Below are 27,239 nucleotides of genomic sequence, written 5' to 3' on the forward strand. Positions count from 1 at the left end.
AGCATGGAGAGATTGCATTTATTCCAGTGGAGTACAGACTCCTCACTTAGGAGTTAAGAGTTAGGAGCATACATACACACAATAAGCAGGGTCCAAAAGTAGAGTTTTAAAAGAGGAAGCTGTGTGACATGTAGCAGTCTTCACATGCATTAACTGAAGATCTGGGACAGTTATGTGTGCAATTTTTCAGGGCAATTTTTCATTTTTCTAAAGTAAGGATATCAAAGCCCATTCAATGTAAATGCTAGAAAGGAGAGTAAGGCCCTGTTCATACTGGCATTAGAAATAGAAATAGGTGTTTGATGCGCAATTTTAACACTCCTCAAACATCTACTAAAGTAGTCTGCAATGGATAGGATGAACAGTGGACAAAGCTGTTCATATTTGAAAAACATGTCACATTTGCACCAAATCATGTTGCTGTGTAGCAAAAATGTAGTGTTTACGGTGCGTTTGACAAGTATTAATCAATTATCAGTGAGGTGGAAGGTGGAATATCCATGAGGTGGAAAAAAAATTCCTTGGAGGGCGTCTGAAGTGTGTTTTTTAACTCACCCTAAAACGCATCAAAAACAGGCGTTAATGCTGTATACATTTAATATGCTTTAATATGTAGAAAATTCAAAAAATCTTCTCCCTGCAAGTTAAGAGCATAATGTGCTAGTATGCATTGCATACTAGCACATTATGAAAGACTTACTTGAAAACGAAGCCCTCCTGAGGAGCGCTGTCACGGCTCCCAAAGGCAAAACCTTTACCCGTTCTTCCATCCTGGTTCACAAGTTGCGGCCCTCTGATTGGCTGAGTCACGATGTCATCATTCCCGCGCATGCACGAAGGGAGTATCAGGCGTGGTATGGCTCTCTCAATGGACGACACACAGTCCATTGGGAGTGCAGTGCATATGCGTAGTAACGTCACTGGTACTTCTACAGTAAACATCACCTAAACGGTGCGCGTTTAGGAGATATTTACAGTACCTATAGGTAAGCCTTTAGTAATTAGACAGGTACCTGCTCCCACTTCCGCTGCAATCGCCTAGACAATTGGAAGCAGAAGTTGTCCTTCCCCCTCACTCCCAGTTGTCTTCTTGGACACGAGACAGGTCCTAGAAGACTACGGGGCCATTCACAAAGTGCAGCACTTCTTGCACATGCGCAGTGGGCACCCGGCTGTGAAGCCGCAAGCTGTCACAGCCGGGTACCCACACTAAAGGTGCCGGCGCCAGGGAGAGAGGATGGCCAGAGAAACCAGCGGTGGTGAGGACACCGCTGGACTGAGGGACAGGTAAGTGTCTATATTTTAAAACTCAGCAGCTACAGTTTTTGTGGCTGCTGACTTATTTTTTTTTTCTCTGAAACTCCGCTTTAATTCTAGTTTGACAGCCTTTTACCTAAATGTGCCTGGGCAGACAGCAGTGGGGAACTTCCTGTACCATTTCAACCATATTAGGAAAGTGCTATTATGTGCATTTAAAATACAGATTGAAAAAGCTACATACCTTCTGTGGGGAAGGTGAACTTTTAATGTAGAAAGGGTTGTTTGCTTGTTCCTCTTTCCGTGCAGCACGCCTCTGAAAATCAAAACCCCATATGGGAAAAAAGTTATCTTCATCTTATAAAATTTTTCTGAGAAAATTAGCTACAAAAAAAAAACAAAAAACAAAAAAAACAACTTTCTGGAGGCCTAGGAAATGGGCAGTAGTCAAAAGAGACAACATAATGAGTTATTTTGCTTTTGTCAAAGTGGTGCTGTTTTTTTCCCCCAAACAACATGGCTGTGCTTGGCAGCCATTAGTATTATAACCACAAGAGCTCTGTGATCAGATACCAAGCTCTTCACTGGAACCTAGAGGCTAGCCATACATTGGAAAACCTTTTGAGATCAATCAAGAAATATTCTCAAACAAAATTCTCTGGATTAACAAAAGGATACATATTATGCATTTGTTTCATGCAATTACAATTTGAGAATACTTGGTGGTTGGTCTCTGATCAATTTTTAAAACCTACTATTCATATACAGTTGCAAGAAAAAGTATGTGAACCCCTTGGAATTACGTGGAGTTTTGCATGAATTGGGCATAAAATGTGCTCTGAACGTCATCGAAGTCACAACAATAGAAGAACACAGTCTGCTGAACATAATACTACACAAACATTAGATGTTGCCATGGTTTAATTGCACATAACATGTAAACATTCACAGTGCAGGGAGGAAAAAGTATGTGAACCTTTGGACTTAATAACTGGTTGACCCTCCTTTGGCAGCAATAACCTCAACCAAACATTTCCTGTAGTTGCAGATCAGACCTGCACAACGATCTGGAGTAAGTTTGGACCACTCCTCTTCACAAAACTGTTTCAGTGTAGCAATATTCTTGGGATGTCTGGTGTGAATCGCTCTCTTAAGGTCATGCCACAGCATTTCAATCGGGTTGAGGTCAGGACTCTGACTGGGCTACTCCAGAAGGCGTATTCTGTGCTGTTGCAGCCATTGTTTTGTTGAATTACTTGTATGCTTTGGGTCATTGTCCTGTTGCATCACCCATCCTCTGCGGAGCTTCAGTCGGTGGACAGATGGTCGTACGTTTTCCTGCAAAATGTCTTGATAAACTCTGGAATTCATTTTCCCATCAATGACAATAATCCGTCCAGACCCTGAGGCAGCAAAGCAGCCCCAAAACATGATGCTCCCTCCGCCATGTTTTACAGTGGGGATGAGGTTTTGATGTTGGTGTGCTGTGCCTTTTTTTCTCCACACATAGTGTTGTGTGTTCTTCCCAAACAACTCAATCTTGGTTTCATCTGTCCACAGTATATTTTGCCAGTAGTGCTGTGGAACATCCAGGTGCTCTTTTGCAAACTTCAAACGTGTTGCAATATTCTTTTTGGACAGCAATGGCTTCCTCCGTGGTGTCCTCCCATGTACTCCATTCTTGTTTAATGTTTTCCTTATTGTAGATGTGTCAACGAAAATGTTAGCATGTGCCAGAGATTTCTGTAGGTCTTTAGCTGACACTCTGGGACTCTTCTTTACCTCATGCAGCATTCTGCGCTGTGCTCTTGCAGTCATTTTTACAGGACGACCACACCTAGGGAAAGTAGCAACAATGCTAAACTTTCTCCATTTGTAGACAGTCTGTCTTACCGTGGACACATGAACATCAAGGCTTTTGGAGATACTTTTGTAACCCTTTCCAGCTTCATGCAAGTCAACAATTCTTCATCGTAGGTCTTCTGTCAAGGTCCTACCTTTTCCCTGTGGTTATGTTACTTCATGTGCTGGTGTCCATCTTGGATTCTGCTGTGCATGATGGGAGCCCTTTTATGCCTTCAGGTTTCTGTGGTCCATCCTCCAGAGGGGTGTGGCTGATGACATATAAGCCTGTGGCCCGCACATGCTCTTTGCACTTGTGTCTTGTGTCTTTGTGTTGCTGTTACTCTGTTCTGACTCTCGTGACTCTCCTGGTATCTGATTCGGCTTGTCTTGACTATTCTTTGTATTCTCCTTTGATCTGACCCTCTGTTGCTGAACCCGGCTCGTGACCTGTGATTCTCGTCTGCTGTCCTGTACTGTTCTGTCCTGTTGTTGTTGACCCCGGCTTGTCTGACTACTCTTTTGTCTCTTCCACCAGCTACACGCCATTGGCGGCGGCCATTACCGCAGCTGAGGTGTCTCGGGGGCCGCGACCTGGTTCCTGGCTGCGTCAAGTCCATCCCCACCATCAGGGGCCCTGGTGAAGGGCAGCCTGGGACTTAGACTCCGCGCCCTGAGGGACTTTGGTCTGTGGGTGGTGGTTGTCGTCAGCCAGTGCGTTACATTGTTAGGCCTGCCTGTCCGTTCCTCAGCTCCTGCCCTGACATCTTCTGAGAGCTCTTTTCTGCGAGGCATGGTTCATATCAGACAGTGCTTCTTGAAACCAGTAAACCCAAAACAGGTGTGTGTTTTTTAAGGGCAGGACAGCTGTTAGCAACACATCCAATATCATCACACTGATTGGAGTCAAGGTTGGCTCACTCCTGGCTCCAATTAGCTCTGGGAGAAGTCATTAAGCTACGGCCTCACATACTTTTTCCTCCCTGCACTGTGAATGTTTACATGTTATGTGCAATTAAACCATGGCAACATCTAATGTTTGTGTAGTATTCTGTTCAGCAGACTGTGTTCTTCTACTGTTGTGACTTAGATAACGTTCAGAGCATATTTTATGCCCAATTCATGCAAAACTCCACGTAATCCCAAGGGGTTCACATACTTTTTCTTGCAACTGTATGTTAAATATAAAAAAACTCTGACAAATTATTGTAACATCTCACATTTCACTGGATACTAAAGACTTGTTGGTTTGTACACAGAATACAGTAATGCATTTAATGTATATTAAAGTATCTGTGAGTAATTTTAAAAATGATATACAGTGGGGCAAAAAAGTATTTAGTCAGCCACCAATTGTGCAAGTTCTCCCACTTAAAAAGATGATAGAGGCCTGTAATTGGCATCATAGGTAGTCCTCAACTGAGAGAGAAAATGAGAAAAAAAATCCAGACAATCACATTGGCTGATTTGGAAAGAATTTATTTGCAAATTATGGTGGAAAATAAGTATTTGGTCACCTACAAACAAGCAAGATTTCTGGCTCTCACAGACCTGTACCTTCTTCTTTAAGAGGCTCCTCTGTCCTGCGCTCATTACCTGTATCAATGGTACCTGTTTGAACTTGTTATCAGTATAAAAGACACCTGTCCACAACCTCAAACAGTCACACTCCAAACTCCACTATGGTGAAGACCAAAGAGCTGTCGAAGGACACCAGAAACAAAATTGTAGACCTGCACCAGGCTGGGAAGACTGAATCTGCAATAGGCAAGCAGCTTGGTGTGAACAAATCAACTGTGGGAGCAATAATTAGAAAATGGAAGACATACAAGATCACGGATAATCTCTGGGGCTCCACGCAAGATCTCACCCCGTGTGTCAAAATGATCACAAGAACGGTGAGCAAAAATCCCAGGACCACACGGGGGGACCTAGTGAATGACCTGCAGAGAGCTGGGACCAACGTAACAAAGGCTACCATCAGTAAAACACTACGCCGCCTGGGACTCAGATCCTGCAGTGCCAGTGGTGACCCCCTGCTTAAGCCAGTACATGTCCGGGCCCGTCTGAAGTTTGCTAGAGAGCATTTGGATGATCCAGAAGAGGATTGGGAGAATGTCATATGGTCAGATGAAACTAAAATAGAACAGTTTGGTAGAAACACAACTCGTCGTGTTTGGAGGAGAGAGAATGCCGATTTGCATCCAAAGAACACCATACCTACTGTGAAGCATGGGGGTGGCAACATCATGCTTTGGGGCTGTTTCTCCGCAAAGGGACCAGGACGACTGATCCATGTACAGGACAGAATGAATGGGGCCATATATCGTGAGATTTTGAGTGCAAACCTCTTTCCATCAGCAAGAGCATTGATGATGAAATGTGGCTGGGTCTTCCAACATGACAATGATCCCAAACATACCCCCGGCAACAAAGGAGTGGCTTCGTAAGAAGCATTTCAAGGTCCTGGAGTGGCCTAGCCAGTCTCCAGATCTCAACCCCATAGAAAACCTTTGGAGGGAGTTGAAAGTCCGTGTTGCCCAGTGACAGCCCCAAAACATCACTGCTCTAGAGATTATCTGCATGGAGGAATGGGCCGACATACCAGCAACAGTATGTGCCAACCTTGTGAAGACTTACAGGAAACGTTTGACCTCTGTCATTGCCAACAAAGGATATATAACAAAGTATTGAGATGAACTTTTGATATTGACCAAATACTTATTTTCCACCATAATTTGCAAATACATGCTTTCCAAATCAGCCAATGTGATTGTCTGGATTTTTTTCTCTCATTTTGTCTCTCATAGTTGAGGTCTACCTATGATGCCAATTACAGGCCTCTCTCATCTTTTTAAGTGGGAGAACTTGCACAATTGGTGGCTGACTAAATACTTTTCTGCCCCACTGTACATGATTCATTCTGTCACTAGCATTAACAGGTTTTTTTGTTTTTCTGAATCACCTTGTAACATTTTATTACCTGTGAGTAGATCAGTGTTTCCTTTAACAGATGAAGTTGTTCTGTAAAAAGGGCAGTTGCAGTAGGGACAAACCATATTGCAAAAGCAGGGGCACTTACAAAAGTCAATTTATTGATATGTTTTATTTCTCTATTTTGTTCCCAAGGTGAGGTACGGAAAAGAATGTAGCTGATGAGCCACTTTGTAAAGGGTTTCATTTAACCTCTTCCCATATATACACGGCCTCTCGGCGGATGAGCTTTAACGCTGTGATTCCACATATATGCATCCCAAATGTAAATGTTTCTGTGCTGGGAGCGCGCATGCACCAGAGGGTACTGGAAAGCACCCAATGCATACTTGTGATCAGGAGCTTTCCAATCATGTGACCGCTGTGACTGCCAATCACAGCGGTCACATGATCAGAATGTCCCCCTCCGACTCCCGATATTTAGAATCTCTTAAAGGGCTGGAAGGCGGCAGTGGAAAGGAGTTACTACTGTTTTATGTAGTTTTAAGTAGCCACTAGGGGGATCCCTACTCTTAATTGTAATTCAAGGGCTGTACTTCTTTTGCTCCAATGGCTGGATACAGTTTATGCCCAAACTGCCATTTTAAATTTCCTGCTTCCTCCATCCTATTTTAACTTTCTCCCGCACAGTCTATAGTCAAATGATGGCCAAGCAGGAACTTTCTAATCCTGGATGGATGTCACACGATGTCCTTCAGGTGCATGCCTCCTGTGCACTCTAGAGGCTGAGCTGCAGCTCGATATGTCACCCAGATGACAGCTTGAAGTATCGAGCCAGCTCTGGTACCAGGTAATCACTGTGACCAATTACAGCAATCACATGTCAAATGTACACAATTTTTGGCATTCATTCATAGCCATTCATTGTGTACTATTTTGATCTCAGTGATCACATGGTACAGACAGGGCCAATCACAGCTCACCTGTACCCTGTGATAGCTGTACCCGTTCATGGCTTTCACAACTGTACATAATGGCACACGAATAGATGCCATTCATAAAAAGGATTGTTTATAACTGATTATCACTGTTATAAGAAATCATAGTGCAAAAAAATTCTAATCACCTCTCCAGAGTAGTACAATGTCACTATGGCAACGCTGAACTACTCTGTCACAGCATGTAAAAAAAAAAATTTTTAAAAAAATTATTTTTCATTTTTACCATACTGCAAACAGTTAGTATCCCTTGATCATCAACACCCCAGTGAAATGGTGACGCTGTACTGTTCTTGTGACAGTATGTAAAAAGAAGGGGACATTTGGGGGGGAGGGATATTCTGGCATTTTAGGGCCTTAAGAAATGAGATAGGCAGTCAGTACATCTGGGGTGTTCAATTTTCAAGTTTTTTTATACCATCGTCGGTAGACTAACTTTCACGCAGGCTAAATAATATACACTCTTGCGGATTATTTTAAATAAAGCAATGTACCAGAATACATTTTGGCCTACATTATTTAAACAAAGATTATTTATTTGCAACATTTTATAACAAAACCTACAAAAAAACTTTTTTTTTTTTTACATTTTTGGCTTTTTTTCCTTTTATGTAGCAAAAAATTAAAAAATGGTGATTAAAGCAGAACTTCACTCTCTCAAATCAACATTAACTATTTTTAATCCTCATGCTGCCAAAGTATATATTTACTTCTTTTAAAATATTTTAAACATTTTTTCAGTTGCCTAGGCAAATGATGTCATACATTACAAGAGTCTTCAAGAAGGGAGGAGGGGTTTTCTCAGCTAAGCACAGCCTCCTGCATGCATGTCTGAACTAAGAGCAGATGGATTCCAGGAAGTAAATGCTACATGAATCATCTTCCCTTTCTCAAGATGGCTATGACCAGAAAAGTTTTTCAAAATGATTTCTCAACAAAATAAAGCATGGAGACATGGATGGATGGGTGAATCTGCTTTGAATATTTAAGATAAATTAAATAGTGCTCAGATGCAGTGTAGTTCCACTTTAAATACCAGCAAAAGAAAGCTCTATCTAAAAAAAAATGTATTTGGGTACAAGACGATTTGTCAAAGTGACAGCACTGAAATCTGAAATTTGCTCTGGGCAGGAAGGGGGTGAAAGTATCCAGTATTACAGTGGTTAATGACACAGCACTGTGGAGGTGTTGGTGCATATGCAGACTTTTTTTCACAGTATTGGTGAAGCCACCACAGCTTACAGCTTAGGTTCCTTGATAACCAGTGCAACCATGTGAGACTGACAAGCATGTGTTTAAAGCCATATGTCAGCATTCACTTATGAAGGACCTACCATTTGCAGGTTTAGTATGCTTCAATGCCATCATAGCCATGGAAGACTTCTTTAAAACATGGGATCTTACTTTCCCGTTGTATCCTTGTGCCCTTGGATAGTTGGGACCATGAAAAAAATGTATCACAAGCACTCCAGGCAGACTCTTTTTCCGGAGCACAGCATACTGCATTTAATGGATAGTGAATAAGGGGAGTCTGGGTGGCTTCTTTGATTGATTGTTAGTAACATATCTGGACCTGAACGAAAGTGCAGTCATCCTGTGACTGCAGGCAACCCATCTATTCAGTATCCATTTTGAACAAAAGTGCAAGGTCTTGTGTTCCTCAGAGATCCTAGGTGGATACACATGTGCTAGTAGCAATTTTGACCCTGCCCCCCACCATTTTTTTTTTTCATCTTTGGGACTTGTTCAACTTCCTGTCTTACAGTGAAGATGTTCTCTTCTGTTAGGCAAGTTTATATCTCAGTAGGTTCATCTTATGGTTCCCACTGATTAACTGGGGTTTAATGGTGCCTGGGCTCAGTTCTCAGACATAAATGCTCCACTCCACCAAGTGGTTCCTCATCAACAAAACTGGGAATATCCAGTAAAACAAATTCTTGCCCATTTGGTTCCTAGAAGGCTATCCCTTTGCATAGAATTTCTCAAGAAATGCTCTACAACTCCCATGGTCGACTTCCTTCTCTCAACTTAACAGAGCCTTGACCATCGTTGTTGAACAGTCCTCCCTTTACCAACTTCAAGATTGGACTGTTTCACCCCTTCCTGCCTAAGCCATTTTTATGTTTTCGGTGCTGTCACACTTTGAATGACAGTTACGCAGTCATGCAACAATGTACCCAAATTAATTTTCTATCCGCTGAGACAGATAGAGCTTTTTTGTGGTGGTATTTAATCACCAGTTTTTTTTTTTTGTTACATAAAAGGAAACAAGACCGAAAATTTTGAAAAAGAAAAAAAAAGTTTGTCCTAGGATTAGTTACAAAATTTTGCAAATAAATAATCTTTTTAGATAATATAGGCCAAAATGTATTCTGGTACATTTCTTTGGAAAAAATAACCCAATGCAGTGTATATTATTTGTGAAAGTTATAGAGTCTACAAACTATGGTATGTATGTATGTATGTATGTATGTATGTATGTATATATATTTGAAATTTGAACAGTCCTGATGTACTGACTGCCTATATCATTTCTTCAGGCCTTAAAATGCTGGGTCAGTACAAATATACCCCAAATGACCCCTTTTTGGAAAGTAGGCAGTCCAAGGTATTTAGTAAGAGCCATGGTGAGCTTTAAGTTGTAAATTTGTCACAATTTTTTTTAAATTGAAATTAAATTAAAAAAAAAAAAAAAAGGATGTCTAGTTATTTCTCATGCACAGCATAGGCATACTTACAATTACACCTCAACACACATTTTGCTACACATCCTGAGTGTGGGGATACCAAATGTGTGAGGCTTTTTCAAAGCCTAGAAATCCCTGCGTGGCCCTGGGACCTCAGCAGCCTAGTGGGAATATTGATTAGGGTAATAGCATTGAACTCTACTAGCCTCATGTAAAAGGTTCCCAGTTTTGTATTGTCTTCTGTAGCATATCCTAAGCCAAAAACGTTACTCTGACTCTCTGACCTTCATTTCCTCTATTAGTTCTGCAGTTTCTGACAGTCCTCTCAAGCATTACATCAATTAAACATTACGTGCAGCCCCTTTGGTGAAGTCAAAGGCTGCATTTGAGGCCCCCTTTTGCTCTTAAGTGGACAACCTCTGGCCTAGATGCATAGAGGGGCCCGACAACCAAAGAGCACCTTTGGGTTTTCAATGAGAATATATTACATGTACAATTACATATTTAATTTCTTGAGTCCCTGAAGTGTCAGAACAGAGGAAACACCCACAAAACGTCCATATTCAAAGGCATAGTGAGTCTTTTAAAAATGTAATTTTTGCCACAAGTTTTTGGAAAATGTGAAAAGAAAATGTAATTATTATTTATATATATATACATACACACACATACATACATATACACACACACACACTTTTTTTTAACACAAAGTTGTCAATTAATAAGCTATTTCTATCACACATCATAGGCATATTTAATTACACCTCAAAACACATTCTGCTACTCTTCCAGAGTATGGCAATACCACGTGTAAAACTTTTTCACAGCCTAGCCACATAGAGGGGCCTATGATTCAAGGAGTACTTTCAGAGGTTCTAGGGGCCTTAATTACAAATTTAATTTCCTGACTACTCATCACATTTTGGAGGCCCTGGAGCACCTAAACTATGGAAATACCCACAAAATGACCCCATTTTGAAAGCAAACATGTATTTTCTAAGAGGCATGGCGAGTCTTTTGAAGACTTAATTTTTCACTGTTTGGGCTGATTTTGTACCAGACATTGTATCTTGTGTATCAAACAAATCAACCAATTGTGTCAAAATGTAATGGTCGTGTCTATACAAGTGGTCAGGGAGCTTAATGTAGTGCCCTATATATAAGGCTCTATTCCTATAACCCATATGCAAAAATATACTCAAAGTACTACAAGACTTCCTCCTGAAGTCCAAAACACAGATTGGGTGCCAACGTTTAAACTAGCTCATCCAGGCAAGCAGAAAAATATTGGAAAACAGAAAGTGGAAACACTGTACTCTGTAACCTAGTCATTATATAGAGGGGTAAAGTTATGGCTTTAGCCTGAACTCCTTAATGTTCCTACAAGCCAGTGGCAGTCACCCTTAAAGAGGTGGAGATCTACCTAAACAACATGGGAGAAGATAAGCGGGCACAATGCCGCCTCCTCACACCAGATTTAAACCTCTAATTGCTGTACTACTGTGTCGCAATCGAGTGCATTTCACTGTAATCATGGGTTTAAATTAGCTGGTGAAGAGGCAACATATCGTCTCCTCACACCCTGTCAAACACACTCAGATCGCTTTTAAGAAGAGTGCAGGATATAATAGAAGTCTATGGCTAAGCGCAGAAAACCCTCAGGAAAGCTGCAGTTATACTGAACTGCACTCGCGGTGTGGGTAAACCTCAGAACATCAGTATGAAAGCAGCCTTATACTATTATGCCCAGTGTATTGCTTCACACTGACCTGAAGATCTCTTCTTTCCTGCTGCTGGCAGAACTCTACCGCAAGCTGGGATAAGAGGAGGAGAGCAGTTGGTATCACTCCACATGGGAGAGAAGCCAGCACTACAGAGGAGGCATTGGCTTATGCAGCTCCTGCTCCCTACAACAGCTCCAGCTTTACAAGTAGTCCCTCTGCATTGCACTCTGCTTGATGCTCCCGAATGGTGGGTCAGCAAGCCCAGATGGTGATCTACTAGTCAACTGGCCACAATCTACTTGTAGATCACGATCTACAGGTTGCTGACCCTATAAGAAAACAGGTCTAGCCTATTGGAACATGACTGTCCCCAGGAATGCCATGTTCACTGGCTGGGAATAAGTGTGAATTAACAATTTTTTATTCTTACACACAATGTTGCTCTAGTGACAGTATAATCAATCACTTTCCTGTCACTGCTCAGCTGCATTCATGCAGCCATTGTTACTACTGTGATCTCTGTAACTGGTCACAGCCATCGCATGGTATAGGGCCACTGTGATTGGTCCTGTACCATGTGATTGTTGTGAGCAATAACAGGCATCACAGTAGTACACAACAGCTGCATGAACAACTTTTGTTTACTACTGTTAATGTCATTGCTGGGACTGGTCACATCAATCACATAGTACAGGACCAATCACAGTGGCCCTGTACCCCCATCTGTGATGCGTTATGACCGGAGGTACTTGCATGTAGAATCGGGACATAGTAGCTCTGTTCATGCAGTCGCGCGTCTAAACAGACTTCAATGAACTACCACAACAGGGATGTATGCAACACCTGCGCATCCCCATGGCAGGAAAACACAGACCTGCATGGGGCATGTAGTCAAGCGCCTTTGTGAAGAGATCCTTATTGACAAAACATTAAATGACAAAAAAGTAGCAGCTGTGGTAATGGATAAGCGTACTATGCTTTGTTTCTTGCACGGTTTTGTTAAATGAGCTTGTAAAATTAAATTTATGTCACTGAAAATTAGCTGTGTAATTGAGCCATTGTGTCTGGTATTAGTCTCATAACAACAACGTGTATGATGTACATTTCCTTACCCTTGCTAACTCTTCTTCATCTATTTCTGGTCGAGAAGACTTCCCGTGTGTCTGTTTTTCATCCTGAAATATTGCTTTGGGCTTTTCATCTTCTGATTCACTATCTGATGGTGGCTCATTGATCCAAGCATCCAAATCTAAGCTGCAAACAGTAAAGAAAAATGGAAATGTTACAGAACTCCTAGGAAAAATAAGACTGTTAAAATCTGTTGGCATACAAGGAGTTAGGTGCAAGGAGGTGATCGCCATTCTATGCATTAAGGTAAAAAAAAGTACCGTGCTACAGAATCCCCCGCACCCCCGCTTATACTTACCTGAGCCCAATCTCGATCCAATGATATGCACAAGAGCAGCGGCTGCCTCACTCCTCACTGAACAGATGATAGCAGCTGGTGCCAATGGCTCCTACTATCAATCAATCAAATTCTGTGACGAGGGAACAGGGTTGAGCTGCATTGTCTGTGTCAATAAACCCAGGTAAGGCGGCTCAGGAGCGAGTCCACGAGTACCCCTATAGAAAGCGCCTTTCTATGGGGCATTCGCCAAAGAAGAGACAGGAGCACTGGAGGGGGACCCAAGAAGAAGAAGAAGAAAAAAAAAAAAAAGTATTGGGTCTGCTCTGGCAAAACCATTACACAGCGCAGTTAAGTATAACGTTTATTATTTTAACCACCTAGCTACCGCGTTATAGCTGAATGACGGCTACAGCACGGTAGTCCAGTTCTGGGAGGGCGTCTTATGTCCTCCCAGAACGTGCCCCCAGCGGCACTGTCTGTGATCATAGTGTCCTTTGGACACAGCTGATCATATGACATAGAAAAAGGCCAATCACAGCAGCCTTTTGCCACGTGATCAGCTGTGTCCAATCACAGCTGACCATTAAGTAAATACATTTGGTGGTTATCAGCAGTCACAGCGTGAGGAAAGTACTGCTGATAACAGGCAACTGACAAAGCAGACATCTGCACTGATAATCAGTGCCCCGATTATCAGTGCATCCCCAAAAGTGCCCAACAGTGCTGCCCATTAGTTCCCAGCAGTGCTGCCAATCTGTGCCCATAATGGTTGCCTATCAGTGCCTTCAGTCAGCACTACCTATTAGTGCCCATCAGTGCAGCATCATCAGTACCGCCTATCAGTGCAGCATCATCAGTGCCTCCTCATCAATGCCCACCAGTGCCGCCTATCAGTCTAGCCTCATTAACGAACATCAGTGAAGGAGAAAAATTAATCGTTTGCAAAATTTTACAATAGAAACAAAAGAAAACCTTTTTTTCCCAGCTCTTTTATTGTTTATATTGCTAAAAATAAAACCCAGTAGTGATTAATTAGCACGAAAAGAAAGCTCTATTTGTGAAAAAAATTATAAAAATTTCATGTGTGTACAGTGTTGCATGACCGTGCAACTGTCATTCGAAGTGCGACAGCGCTGAAAGCAGAAAATTGGCCAGGGTAGAAAGGTGCGTAAAAGTGCCCAGTAGGCAAGTGGTTAATAAAAAAATAAAAAAAAAAAAAAGTTAAGCTTTACTATAAAATTTAAGTAGTGTCATAGTATGTGCTGGTTCTATATGGATGTTGCAGTGGTCACAGCACTGCAAAACCAAGCTAACAAAGGTTTTTTGTTTTTTTTTAATCCCTATTAGATTGTAAACTCTTATAAGGAAAGTGCTGCGCAAACTGTTGGCGCTATATAACTCCTGTATAATAATAATCCCATACGTATAAATGTGGATTTATATTATAACTGAACACTGGGTAAAGAGTGTGCTATAGAATAAGTGTGTGTGGGTAAAGGGTGTGCTATAGTGTGTGTGTGCGCTAGTGTGTGTGCTAGTGTGTGTGTGCGTGTGTGTGCGTGTGCGTGTGCTAGTGTGTGTGCGTGTGTGTCACATACCCTTCAGGGATAGGTACTTTCTTCTGAGCTTTTGGAGCAACAGGATTCAGTTCTCCAGCAAACAAAGCCATCACCTCCTCAGCTACTGGAACCTCCTTTGTCTGTAACTTCAGGATATATTTCATGAGCTGAAGAATACAAGAAGCCTGCAAAAACACAAACCAAAATAGTAATTATAAATAAATGGCTTGCATTTAAGACATGTAATAGTGAAAATCTCTACTTTTACTTATAGCTTGTGTGAAAGAAGTAGCAACAACTAATGGGATTTAAAGCCAAACTATTTAGTTGATGGTCCCCTGGGCTCGTGGACAGCATACTCTCATGCTGTGGTAAGGAGGGGTCAGTGTAAAATCCACCTCCCAACCATCCTATACTCAACTCTCCAAGCACTTGTTTTCCCCCACCTCTTACACAGTCACCGCTAAACACGTGTTAGCTGCTGTCCGATTAGAGGGAGTGCTTAAGTCACCAGCTTTGCCATCCAAAAATGGTCAGTCCTAGTGACTGGTCTTTAGGCCCAGACAATACATTATGGGGAGAGGACCATGAACATGTATAGAATCATTTAAATGTGTGTTAATGTGTTTGAAGCTTTGTTTCCATGTATACTTTGTAAAAGTACATGAACATTGGAGCAGCTATATTTGATCATTAAAACACACAGCTTCAGCTGCTATCTTCATGTGAATAAACAATGACAAATAAAGGCCCCTCCCAAACATAACCCCTCCCCTCAGGCAAGGCTTCTTTTTTTTTTTTTTTGCTAGGTGATGGTCATGTCTGTGCAGTCTCTGCATGGAACCATACCTAGCTTCTCAACGCTTCCATCTGGGTTTAGAAGACTGACTTTTTCAAACCCAATGCCTACAGCTTTTCAATAGTTTCCAGAACCCGCACTGGAGTTCCTGCCCAGGGAAAACCAAGCTGGTCACAGCCTCAGTTTTGAAGCAAGCCATGAAACAGCAAAGGAAGAGAAGTGGGATCCCTTGGTCCTGTGCTCTCCAAGAAAAGTATTTTACAGGAAAACCAAAAATCCCATTTTCTTTCATGAACATCCGAGTACAGAGTTTAACTTCCTATCTATTATGATAGGGATGTCCCAAAGCACTAAATATGAAGAGAGGGCAACAAGCCCCCAAAAAAACAAGAACAGGTTAGAGCCTCACACAGCAGCCGCAAAACTTGCCTACCACATGTCACATCCACAGAGGCCCAAACGTTCACCTGCTAAAACTTAATTAAAAATATGGACCAATGACCAGGTAACAACCTTACAAATTGAACTAATGAAGCATGATGTTGAATAGCCTAGGAAGCATCAACATTTCTGGTAAAAAGAGCCATCACTGAGAGATGCAGAACTTTGCCTTTTAAACTGTAAGCTTGAGAAATAAGCTGCGGATCCAACAAGAAATGGAGGATTTGAAAGCTGCATGAGCCTTCCTTGGGCATTCAGGAAGCACAAAGGGAATCATACTGACAAATTGCAGCAGTCAACTTTAGGTAATTCTTAACCAACTACAAACCACATCCAAGGTATGAAGTCCCCTGGCATCTGAGGCTTGAGACAGAAGGAAGACGACACAATATCATGGTTAATGATGGAATAAAGAAAAAGTAATTCACAGAAAAAACAAAGGAACATACAATCCTATTCTGGCATAAAAAGAGTCCATCATCAATAATTTCCAAGAACTTAACTAAGTCATGACAAGTTTTCACCGGACACCTTGGGGTTTATTTACTAAAGCTGGAGAGTCTAAAACCAGACTCCCTTCTGCATAGAAACCAATCAGCTTCTAACCTCAGCTTGTTCAATGAAGCTTTGGCAATGAAACCTGGAAGCTGATTGGTTTCTATGCAGAAAGAAGTCTGATTATGGACTCTCCAGCTTTAGTAAATAAACCCCCTTGTGTCCTGGCGCGCATATACCCAGACGCAAATCACAGGTGCCCGAGATGCAAAGCTCCTCACAGAAACCTGTTACACATATTCTGGAATTGCCCTGTAATTTAAACATTCTGCACTCAAGTGTTACCAGTGATACACCAGATACAGATCACTAGGAATCTCTAGGACACCTATGTCTTGAACCTATTGACATTCCTCCTATAGATGAAGTCAATATGCCTATTTAAGTAACTAAACCCTGATGAACCCTCCTTGGAGATTGTCCTTGAGTGTGTGTGCTTTAAATATACCATCAAGTGACCTCCTTGTACAAAAGGTACACACCAAGAAATGCAAAGCAATGGAAATTTGGAAGGAAACTGCCAAGGCTAAAATCTGCCCTCTGAATGTACCCAGTCAGATTCTGGTTACCTCCCGATTGGGGAAACACCAGAATGAAGTTCTTGTGCATCACAACTGGCAAAATACAACTTCCAAATTCAATGGTAAATCTTCCCCAAAGTTACTTGCCTAGCCCCCAGAAAGGTAGAGAGAATCAAATCGGATACACACACCTTTCTCTAAAGACCCTGGCTTTAACAGCAATTCTGTTAAAGCCTGTGACTATAAAGGAGGATAGAAGATCACACCTTATGACAGGAGATCTGGTCAATCCACCAAGGATCAAAAGCAGATATGCAGATATATGCATCCTTAAAGTGTTACTAAACCCACAACAGTAAAATCAGTCTGTATATGCAGTAAAGCATGCTTGTTATACTCCCTGTAGAACCTAAGAATTTAATCCTCTACATTGTGTAAAAAGGCCGTTTGATCCTGTTTTCTCTGCCCCTCCTCTTGTTCAAATATCCACATCTTATCTCCTGATAAGACAGACTGAACCTGTAGCCACATGCACATGCTCAGTTTAGTGTGTATTGCTAGAGAGGTTTTTTTTTTCTTCTTTGGAGAGTGCATGTGATCAGCACAGGGCCAATCTGCACTGTCCAGACAGAGGTCAGGGGTTTTGCATCCTCCTAGATCACAAAGAAAACTCCTCCTACAAGCTTTACCCAGTGCTCTGCTGAACACTGATAGAAGACACAAGACTGCTCTAGTTGCTGATGAGGAAAGGTATTTAGCAGTTTATATTTACTAAAATAATTGCACTTCCATGTTCTGTGTACTGTGGGAGACTAGATATAGCGAATGCAGGGTCCTGTGTTTAGTAACACTTTAATATTCACAGATTTTAGAAAGTCACCTTGCTGGAGGGAGGCAATTACTGACCAGATTTCACATGAAACTTTTGCATTTGGAGACATCTTTTAAGCTTCTTGAGATCCAGAATTGCAGTTCAGCTTGGGAATCCTGAGAAAGTTTGAGTAGAAATATTTTGCTCTTCGGAACCAGAGCAATCAACCCTTGTGATAGCAGGTGATCGAGAGCCTGAAAAAAAAATTGACTGCACTTCTCTGAGGATGCAAGTAACAATTTGGAAGCATAAAGTGTGGAGGGGGAAGGTTCTGACATTCCAGCTGGTAACCCTGAGCCACTCCATGGACAGACAGGTATGCTTTTTGCAAATGAGAGGGGTAGTGGGATTTTCAACTTCTTCTTAAATAGGCAACAGGGTTCTCTTGCCCACAGTTACCTTTTGGAAGTAATCATCCAAGGCAGGACTGAACAAATGATCCCCATGAAAATATAAATATTCAACCTGCTTCATACAACACTTTAGCAATAAGATTTGACAAGATTTGACAGAAGACATGAGCACAGACAAGACACCCAAACGAGAAATGTGTTAAATGGATTCTTTTAAAAGGCATCCACCAAAAAACTAAGGATATATGGAAAATCCTCCAGGCATCTCCCTGACTCTGTATCCCCATGGTTAGGGTCCAAACCTTGAGGCTTAGACGCACTCCTACAGCTGCAACCACAGGTTGTAAGGCCATCCCAGCAAAGAGGGCTTTAAATAGGGTCTTCAGGTGGTTGTCCAAAGCATCCTTGAATACATTTACCTTGACCACTGGAACTGCAAGGGTCTTATTGAGATAGGAAACTGCCGGATCTACTTGTGGCATACTCCATTTTCTGTTAAACCAATTTCCCATGGGATATCAATGAGCAAATCATTTTGGTGAACCAAAGACCTTTTGGGGTGGGCCCAGTTCACCAATAACACATCCGTTAAGTGCATATATACAGGGATGCGGTGGTAGTTGTCCGCACTAATTTTAAATTAGTCCAGACCACTTCTGCAAGAAAACCCACAAAGGCCTTTTGGGTCTGAGATAAAACTGTACCCTGGGATTCTTCAAGAGTAGAAATCTTCCGCCTCTCCATTCTCTAGAAAATTCCCCATCAACAGGGAGGGAGGAGGTGAAAGGGGGCATTTCTGCTTCCAATCAAGAAGGTCTAAATGGAAAAGACCTTGGAGAGATAGTCTTAAACAGTAGATGTTGAATTCCTCCCTTGACATAACGCAACTGGAGGAAGGTGTTCCAGAGGGTGGCAATGGTTATATAAGCAGAGGAAGTCAGAGCCACATAGAACTGAGGGCCAGGGGACATATTGCAAGAAGTGCTATGTCCAGGTTCTTTCCTATCTGATAAATTAATTCGGGATCCTTTCCTGCCTGATTTCCCAACCCCCTTCCCCTCTGCCATTGTTGAGGCATGGCCTGCTGACAATACAAGTGTAGATGTGTGCTAAGTAGCAGTACTAAAGCAGTTGAGAGGAGCAGGTGCGTTTAAACACTTTGGGAGAGACTTTACCCAAAGAAAAGTCCTGCCTTTACTGCTAGCAGTCCATCTTTTCACAAGTGGAAAAGGTTCCCAAAATGGAGGCAGATGGGGGAAGAGAAGAAGACGCTTCCCCCCCAAAGTGGCACCAACGGCCTCCTGGATGATGGCCTCTAAACTCCATAACAGCAGCAATGTAGTGCTCGGGGCAGCCAGTAAAAACACCAAATAAAATACACACAACGCTGTGGCTAAAAGGAAAGGTGAAAACGAGGGCTAAGGCAGACACTAAGGGGTCAGAAGGTATTTCAGAGTACCAGCATTGGAGGGCTTCCAACAGTGCATGCACCAGACAGTGCTGACCCAGAGGGGGGAGGGGTCCTGTTACACAGAGTCCATTGCCAAAGGGCAATGATACAAGCCATCCTACATTCCCAGTATAGGGTCTGGCTACTATCCCACCTTAGCAAAAATCAAAGGTAACAGTTCCTGATAAGCCGCCAGTCTCCTATTTCATGATGTAAATTTTGAGAATAAACTAGAAAAGAATAACTTGTGCAGAGACTGCACACACATGGCCATCACCTAATACAGTATAAAAAACTGAGGCTATGCCTAGCTGAGAGAAATTATGCCTGGGCAGGGATTTTTGTTTTGTTTTGTTGGTGTCTAATCACTTGCAGGTAGGATCATAATTCTATCATAATGGAGATGAAGATACCACGTCCCGAGATGTATGATAAAGAAAAACTGGTGGCACCATTGATGATTTAGGTGTGTCATAATAAAGTGAGTCTTTACTTACGCAGTCAGTTATTTTATGCTTTTACACTATAAACAATTTAAATAACAGAAGTTTACTTTCACTTAGACATGAAAGAGTTGGTTCTGGTTAATCAGTATAAAAAACCCCAAATATTAATCCACTGCAATTCAAAGTTCTATAACAATAATGCACAAAACTACCTTAAAGGCACTGTATTAGTTGGCCAAATGAAAATACTGCTCTCTTGTGAGGTTGAAATCTCATTTCAGATTTTAGGATCAGCATTAGATAGGGAAACTTGCCAACCAAATTAAATTTATTACCCTTTCTTGAACTTCCAGGTCAGCGCTCTGCACAAATTGGGGAAGCCTCTCAACCATAAGCTGTGTTATCTCCTGTGCTGTTTGATGATCTCCATCCCCTTCTTTGCACTGGAGAATACCAGAATATAACTTCACCACATTCTGAACATAAACTGCCTGAATATGACCTGGCAGGGTAGTGACCTTCGGCCTCAGCATAGCTTCCAGTGTCTGGTGAGGTTCTGTCAAGTGTCTGGAAAAGATAAAAAGAAAACAATCAGAAAATGCAAAACAAAAAGGCATATGACTCTGCTGGGGAGTATGAAATAAGGTAAACAAGGTATACCCTTTGAAAAAGTAAAGACCTTGGCAGGAATACCTGCAGCCTTTGTGAAATTACAAAGCAACAACTGAACAACTAGGTTGCCCCATGATTGCTTTAACTTAGCCAGCACATATACACCGCTGAAGAAAAAGAAAAATGGACATTAAGCTTATATAACACTAAAGGCCAGTCCCTTGGAGCTATAACCTCTCACCTCACATCTACCCAGCTGACTCCGCAGACTGGCACCAGTGAAAAACAGGAATTTGATGTGCCTGTAAATTCTATATCATGGAGCACAGAACAAGAGACAGAAGTTTATTCTTAAAATTTTTGCCAGTGTCCAATCACCTGAAAGCAGCAGCATATACCATGGTCTAAGAACCGCCACCCCAATGTACCCATATAACCTCACCTACTCCATGAGGCTCTAGTTTTGTAGCAAGTAGTAAGAAGATCACAGAGTAAGAGGAAGGGGAGGGACCTGTGCCTTGTACTGTACTCCAAGATATGAAATTTACAGGTACATCAAAATGTCTATTAACTTAATCATACAGTACAGGACAGGCGTAGATTCTTACACCATGGGGTGCCCCCTCCAAAGCAATAAAATCGAGAGGTGGGAGCCAAAATTGAAGCAGGAACGAGAAGGGTAAAAGGAACCTAAACAGAGAGATGACAGAATAAGCGCCTTGCAGCTGAAGAAGAGAACAGAAGCTCAAACAGCCACCTGTCAAAATACAGGTTTCAAAAACATGAATAGAAAAACAGGCAGTTCCCAGAGGGCAAACGACCTGGAAGAAAAGCAGAATATCCACCCAGCTGGGCATGATCCCATGTAGCATAAGAAAAGAAGGGACACGAGGCCTCCAAGGCTGAACTACAACTGTTATGATTAAAGAAGAGAAGACTGTTCCGTTCTTATAGAAGCCCTTATAAAGGAATTAGGTCCTTTGGGCATAAAAGGGGGTTTCGGCATTGCCAAGAGCATCTGGGGAAGGCGAGGGACAAAGAAAATCGTATCAGCGATGAACAAGAGCAACTTTTTGCAAAAGGGAATACAAAGAATGTGATGCCAAGGTGTTAGGAAGAGGGTATACAAACTTGATAGGATATTGCTGAGAAAAACATTTAAAAGAAGCAAACAGCTTTTCAGAGCAAGGCCAGTGACCATATAAAATGGGCTCTAAGAGCAAGTGGACCGAAAAACTCTTAGCAGGCTTGATAACTGTAGGGAATCTAGGCTGGAGACCATGGGGTGAGCAGATTCAGGCTGCCCTAATGCTAAACAAGAGAATACTGCATCAATAAGAGTAGCAAATGGTATCCTTGGATGAAATTTTAGGCAAAGGCAAATGACCCTATTCCAAATCCTTAGAAGGGGAATGGGGATCATCTTTGTGTACCTCCACCTCAGGCAGTGTGGCTATAGCCTAGGCAAAGTCAGAGATTGACCCAAGAGGGAGACTGAAGGGGCTCACTTGCAAACCCCATTAACTTTGGCCTCTAAAAGGGCATAAATTATGCTCATGAACTCAAACATTGTGGCAGAAAATGCCTCCCTTGATAGACAGGAGGAAGGCTGAGCTGGCAAAGAATCACTGGAGTCACCAAAGGAAGGCAAGAAGGCAGACTGGAGGCAACTATCCAAAGGGGGTACTAGGGCCCAGTGCAGATAGACTACCAGTCAAGCCATATGCGGAGTGTGACCCAGCACTTGTTAACTACCATGCGCAATGTAAATATAATCAGAGGGGTACTTATGACTAAGGTTGATGTGGAAAGGGCAAGTCTTCTGAGCCATGCATTTAAGCTGCTGAACCCAGGAAAGTGTCCAGGGATCGCTGTTCTGCAGTGTGGAGGGAGCGTTCAGGAGAAAGCCTGCCCAGAGAAAGAAAATGGCATGCACATTGCTCAGTGAAGCAGCTGAAACCAAGGCCATGCAGGTACAGTAGCACCAAATGAAGGAGGCTTGCGCCAGACTGAAGGCGAAAAATATAGTGACAATTTAAATGGCAGTGAGCTACCATCCATGGCCTTGATAACGATTAAAGTGTCACAGCATCCCTGCACTTCCTGGCAGACAGCTTCACCCTCCAAACAGGGTAGGAGAGATGAAACCCCATCCTAACTTCACCCTCCATGGTGAGACAGGGCTCTATTGCCAACAGACCATGTCCCTTGACCTATATAGCATGCTGCAGGTAACTCAACGCAATGCACCATGTGCCATAGTAAGCTCCCACACAGAATCCAGTGCCTGAAGCAACACTATAGGCTGGCCTTTCATCTTCATCCAAGGTCCAAGTTTGGTACCCCAAGGCTCAGCTCAGGAGTCCACTGATCCAGAAGCTGCAGAACGAACCAGAGTGGCAATGGTGCAGCCAGGAATCTTGAGAGCAAAATAAGCTTTGCAAAAAAAGCCTCCAAAAGTGAAGAAGCAAGCCTCTCACAGTACAGAGAAGAGGTCCAACACCTAGGTACACTAGCAAAAAACTGAGGCTAAGTGGGAGTGGGAAGTGTTATAGAGGGGATGTCCCTGCAAGCTTCCACCCCCACCCCCCTGAGTGTCCAATCACCATGAAAGTAGTTGTATACAACCCAATGTTTTACTAAAGGTTCCAGTGTCCTGTACTGTACAAATAAGAAAACTATATACATGTACACACAATTACAAAATTAGAAAGAGAAAGGGTTTTAAAAATACTAACATTAATCACATCCACCAAAACTTAAAGTGGAACGTTACACTTACATTGTTACATTAGTTAGTCTGGCTGAAAAAAGACAAAAGTCCATCCAGATCAACCCAGAAAAAAAAACAAAAAAACTTATAATCCTATACTCCGTTGACCCAGAGGAAGGCAAAAAAACAGCAAAGCATGATCCAATTTGCTCCTGCTGGGAAAAAAAATTCATTCCTGATTGCCCGAGAAGCAATCGGATATTCCCTGGATCAACTTTACCTATAAATGTTAGTATCCAGTTATATTATGTGTATCTAGGAAAGAATCCAATTTTAAAGGAATCCGCTGAGCTGGCCAGAACCAACTCTTGAGGGAGTCTATTCCACATTTTCACAGCTCTTACTGTGAAGAAACCTTTCCGTATTTGGAGATTAAATTTTTTTTCCTCCAGATGTAAAGAGTGCCCCCTTGTCATCTGTGATGACCTAAGGGTGAATAACTGTATACCGAGTTCACTATATGAATCACTGATGTATTTATACATGTTGATCATATCCCCCCTTAATCTCCTCTTTTCAAGAGAGATTAAATTCAGCTCCTCTAATCTTTCCTCATAGCGGAGTTCCTCCATGCCTCTTATCAGTTTGTTTGCCCTTCTATGCACTTTCTCCAGTTCCCCAATGTTCTTTTTGTGAATTGGTGCCCAAAACTGAACTGCATATTTCAGACAAGGTGTTACTAATGATTTGTACAGGGCTAATATGATATCTCTCTCTCTGGAGTCTATACCTCTTAATACAAGAGAGGATTTTGCTTGCTTTAAAAACCGCAGCTTGGCATTGCATGCCATTATTAAGCTTGTGATCTACTAGAACTCCCAGATCCTTCTCCACCACTGATTCCCCCAGCTGTACCCCCCCCCCCCCCCTAGTATGTATGGTGCATACATATTCTTAGCCCCCAAGTGCAGAACTTTACATTTATCAACATTAAACCTCATTTGCCTCATAGTTGCCCAATTAAACAGTGCATTGAGGTCAGCTTGTAAGTTGAAGACATCTTGTAAGGACGTTATTTCACTGCACAGTTTGGTGTCATCTGCAAAGACTGAAATTATATTTTTAATCCCAGACCCTATATCATTTATAAATATATTAAAAAGTAAGGGTCCCAACACTGAATCTTGGGGTACACCACTGACAACCCTAGACCATTCAGAGTATGAATCATTAACCACTGCTGTCTGAATTCGGTCTTTCAGCCAGTTTTCTATCCATTTACAAATGGATTTTTCCAAGCCTGTAGACTTTACCTTACATATTAGCCGTGTGTGGGGAACTGTGTCAAATGCTGGTTGCAATATCCAGGTATGCAACGTCCACAGCCACCCCTCTGTCCAAGGTTTTGCTCACCTCCTCATAAAAAGCAATCCGATTTGTTTGACAACCTCTGTCTTTCATGAATCCATATGCTGTCTGCTGCTCAAAATATTTTTTTCCAGCAAGAACTCATCTATGTGGTCTTTTATTAAACTCTCCAGTATCTTCCCAACTATAGAAGTTAAACTAACAGGTCTGTAATTACTTGGTAAAGATTTTGAGCCCTTTTTAAATATAGGCACATTGGCCTTACGCCAATCCAGTGGTACTATGCCAGTCATTAAAGAGTCCCTAAAAATTAGAAACAACGGCTGTAAAATGACAGAGCTCAATTCTTTAAGGCCTCATGGGTGTATGCCATCTGGTCCAGGTGCTTTATTCACCTTTATTCTGTCTAAATATTTCTGGATCATATCAATTGTGAGCCAATGTGGATCATCTGGAGCTGTGTCAATACCATGCCCATTATGGAGAACAGCTCCCCCATGCACCTTTGTATACACGAAGCTGAAGAAGGTATTTAATACATTTGCCTTCTCTTTGTCCCCAGTCACCCACTAAAGGACCTACATGCTCAGACTGAACCTTTTTACTATTAATATATTTGAAGAATTTTTGGGGATTTGTCCTGCTATCTTTTGCAATCTGTCGTTCGTTTCAATTTTTGATTTCCTTTTTACATATTCTGTTATATTCTTAGTATCATTTAAACAATAACGTTCATTAATTTTTATATTTAATAAAAGTGTTTCTTATTATTTATAGCTTTTTTTTAATTTTGGCCATAAGCCACATAGGTTTGATTTTTAGCCTTTTAAACCTGTTGCCCATGGGAATATATTTTGCAGTGTGTTCACATACAGTCTATTTGAAGAACTCCCATTTCTATGTTATGTTCACCGATGCCAATATTCCCTCCCAGTCGAAGTCTTGGAGAGTGGCTCTCAGACTTGGAAAATTAGCTCTTAAAATTGAGCGGATTTATTTTTCCCCGTATGTGCTTGCTGTTTACAGCTAACAATAAATGAAATCCTGTTATGGTCACTGCTACCCAGATGTTCTTTTATATGGACATTAGTAATAAGCTCTGCATGGTTTGAGATTACCAGGTCCAGCAGAGCATCATTCCTAGTTGGGGCCTCTATGAACTGTACCATAAAATTGTCCTGTAGTAGGTTTATAAATTTTTGCCCTTTAACTTTTCCTGCAGTGCCATTACTCCAGTCAATTTCTGGATAGTTAATATCCCCCATTATTATCACTGTCCCAGCCCTTGCAGCTCTTTCAATCTGTGCACAGAGCCAAGTCTCTGCCTCCTCATTAACACTGGATGGCCTATAACAACTCCAATGATTACCTTTGTAGTACACACCCCCATGTGCAGTTCCACCCATAATGCTTCAGCCTCATCACACTCTCCATCAACTAAGCCCTCTTTTACACTCACTCTGAGATCACTTCCCACATAGAGACAGACACCACCACCTTTCCTTTTTACCCTGTCTCTCCGAAAGAGAACATAGCCAGGAATATTAAAAGGCCCAGTTATGTGAAGAATGAAGCAAAGATTTACTTAACAGCTTGACAAAAAGTAATGCTCTTTAGCAAGGAACATACATTCCACATTAATAATTATCTTACCAAAATCAGAGCCCCTGAACATCAGTAAAACATAAAGCAGAAGAAAACCCATTGATTTAACGGTTTCAAAAAACAGTTACATTCCTGGAATTCCAGGATTGCTAATGGTCACATTTGCTTGTGCTCTCAACCAAACTCTCAAACCATCATTGACTGGTGTCATAAATGATCACATGTGCAGCACCGTGGCAGTTGCAGATCAAACAAGCAGCTTCCTTGGATGTAAAGAATGGGAGGGTTTAATTCTGCTTTAAGGCTGTAAGCAGATGGGCTTCTACAAATACGGCAGTGTCTACAAATTGAGAGCAACAGAGCATTTGCAGAGCAGGATGAGACAGCAGGGTAGATTTACTAAATCTGGTTCACTCAGAATCTGGTACAGCTGTGCATGGTAGCCAATCAGCTTCTAACCTCAACTTGTTCAGTTAAGCTATGGCAATAAAACCTGGTAGGTAATTGGTTTCTATGCAGAAGTGCACCTGATTTTGCACTCTCCAGCTTTAGTTAATAAACCCCACAGTATTACTGGATTTAAACAGTATAGACACTTATTTTTGACGTTATACATAGCTATACATTCAAAAGGGGCCAGCCTGACGTGATCTAACAGGACTTCATTTTCTGTCAACAGTTCCACTTTAAAAGGAAAGAATGGTATTTTGTTTTGTTTTTTTAAACGGCTTCTAAAAATCAAAAACTAAAAATATATATATATCTTACTCAGAGAACTCTCCACAGATCCAAGCAGCTGCATAAAGAACTTCACATATTCCATTGCGTTGAGTGTTGCTGGCTAGCAGGTGGGCATTATCAAGCAATGTGGCCATCTGAGATACAGCAAATTTCCTAATCGCCTTTACTCTTATGGCAACATCAAGCATCTGAGCAGCTATAAGGTGGCCATGGCGTGTCCCCTCCAGACGTGTGAGCTCTACCAGAATGCTAATATACCTATAAAAGAGATAAGACTGATGATGCACATGGCTCCCTCTAACAAAAAAAAAAGAAAAGAGAAAATGTGTCAAACATGTTTTTCTGTAAACATTGC

The 27,239-nt window shown here is 41.8% G+C and overlaps 1 protein-coding gene across 3 annotated transcripts in view; it reads right to left on the reverse strand.

Annotated features, from left to right (window-relative positions):
• AP3D1 (adaptor related protein complex 3 subunit delta 1) overlaps positions 1-27,239 on the reverse strand; it is a 147,682-nt gene that overhangs the window by 71,711 nt on the left and 48,732 nt on the right. For all 3 annotated transcript variants that reach the window (XM_089690751.1, XM_089690750.1, XM_089690749.1), the window contains exons 14-18: positions 26,912-27,142; positions 20,181-20,412; positions 14,449-14,594; positions 12,555-12,696; positions 1,502-1,573 (exon numbers count right to left, since the gene is read on the reverse strand). In XM_089690751.1, the coding sequence (XP_089546877.1) occupies positions 1,502-1,573; positions 12,555-12,696; positions 14,449-14,594; positions 20,181-20,412; positions 26,912-27,142 (823 nt within the window). The remainder of the gene's footprint in view (positions 1-1,501; positions 1,574-12,554; positions 12,697-14,448; positions 14,595-20,180; positions 20,413-26,911; positions 27,143-27,239) is intronic.

This window comes from Staurois parvus, unplaced genomic scaffold (assembly GCF_062004578.1).
Source record: "Staurois parvus isolate SC_StPar_1 unplaced genomic scaffold, SC_StPar_1.0 ptg000541l, whole genome shotgun sequence".
Classification (NCBI taxonomy): domain Eukaryota; kingdom Metazoa; phylum Chordata; class Amphibia; order Anura; family Ranidae; genus Staurois; species Staurois parvus.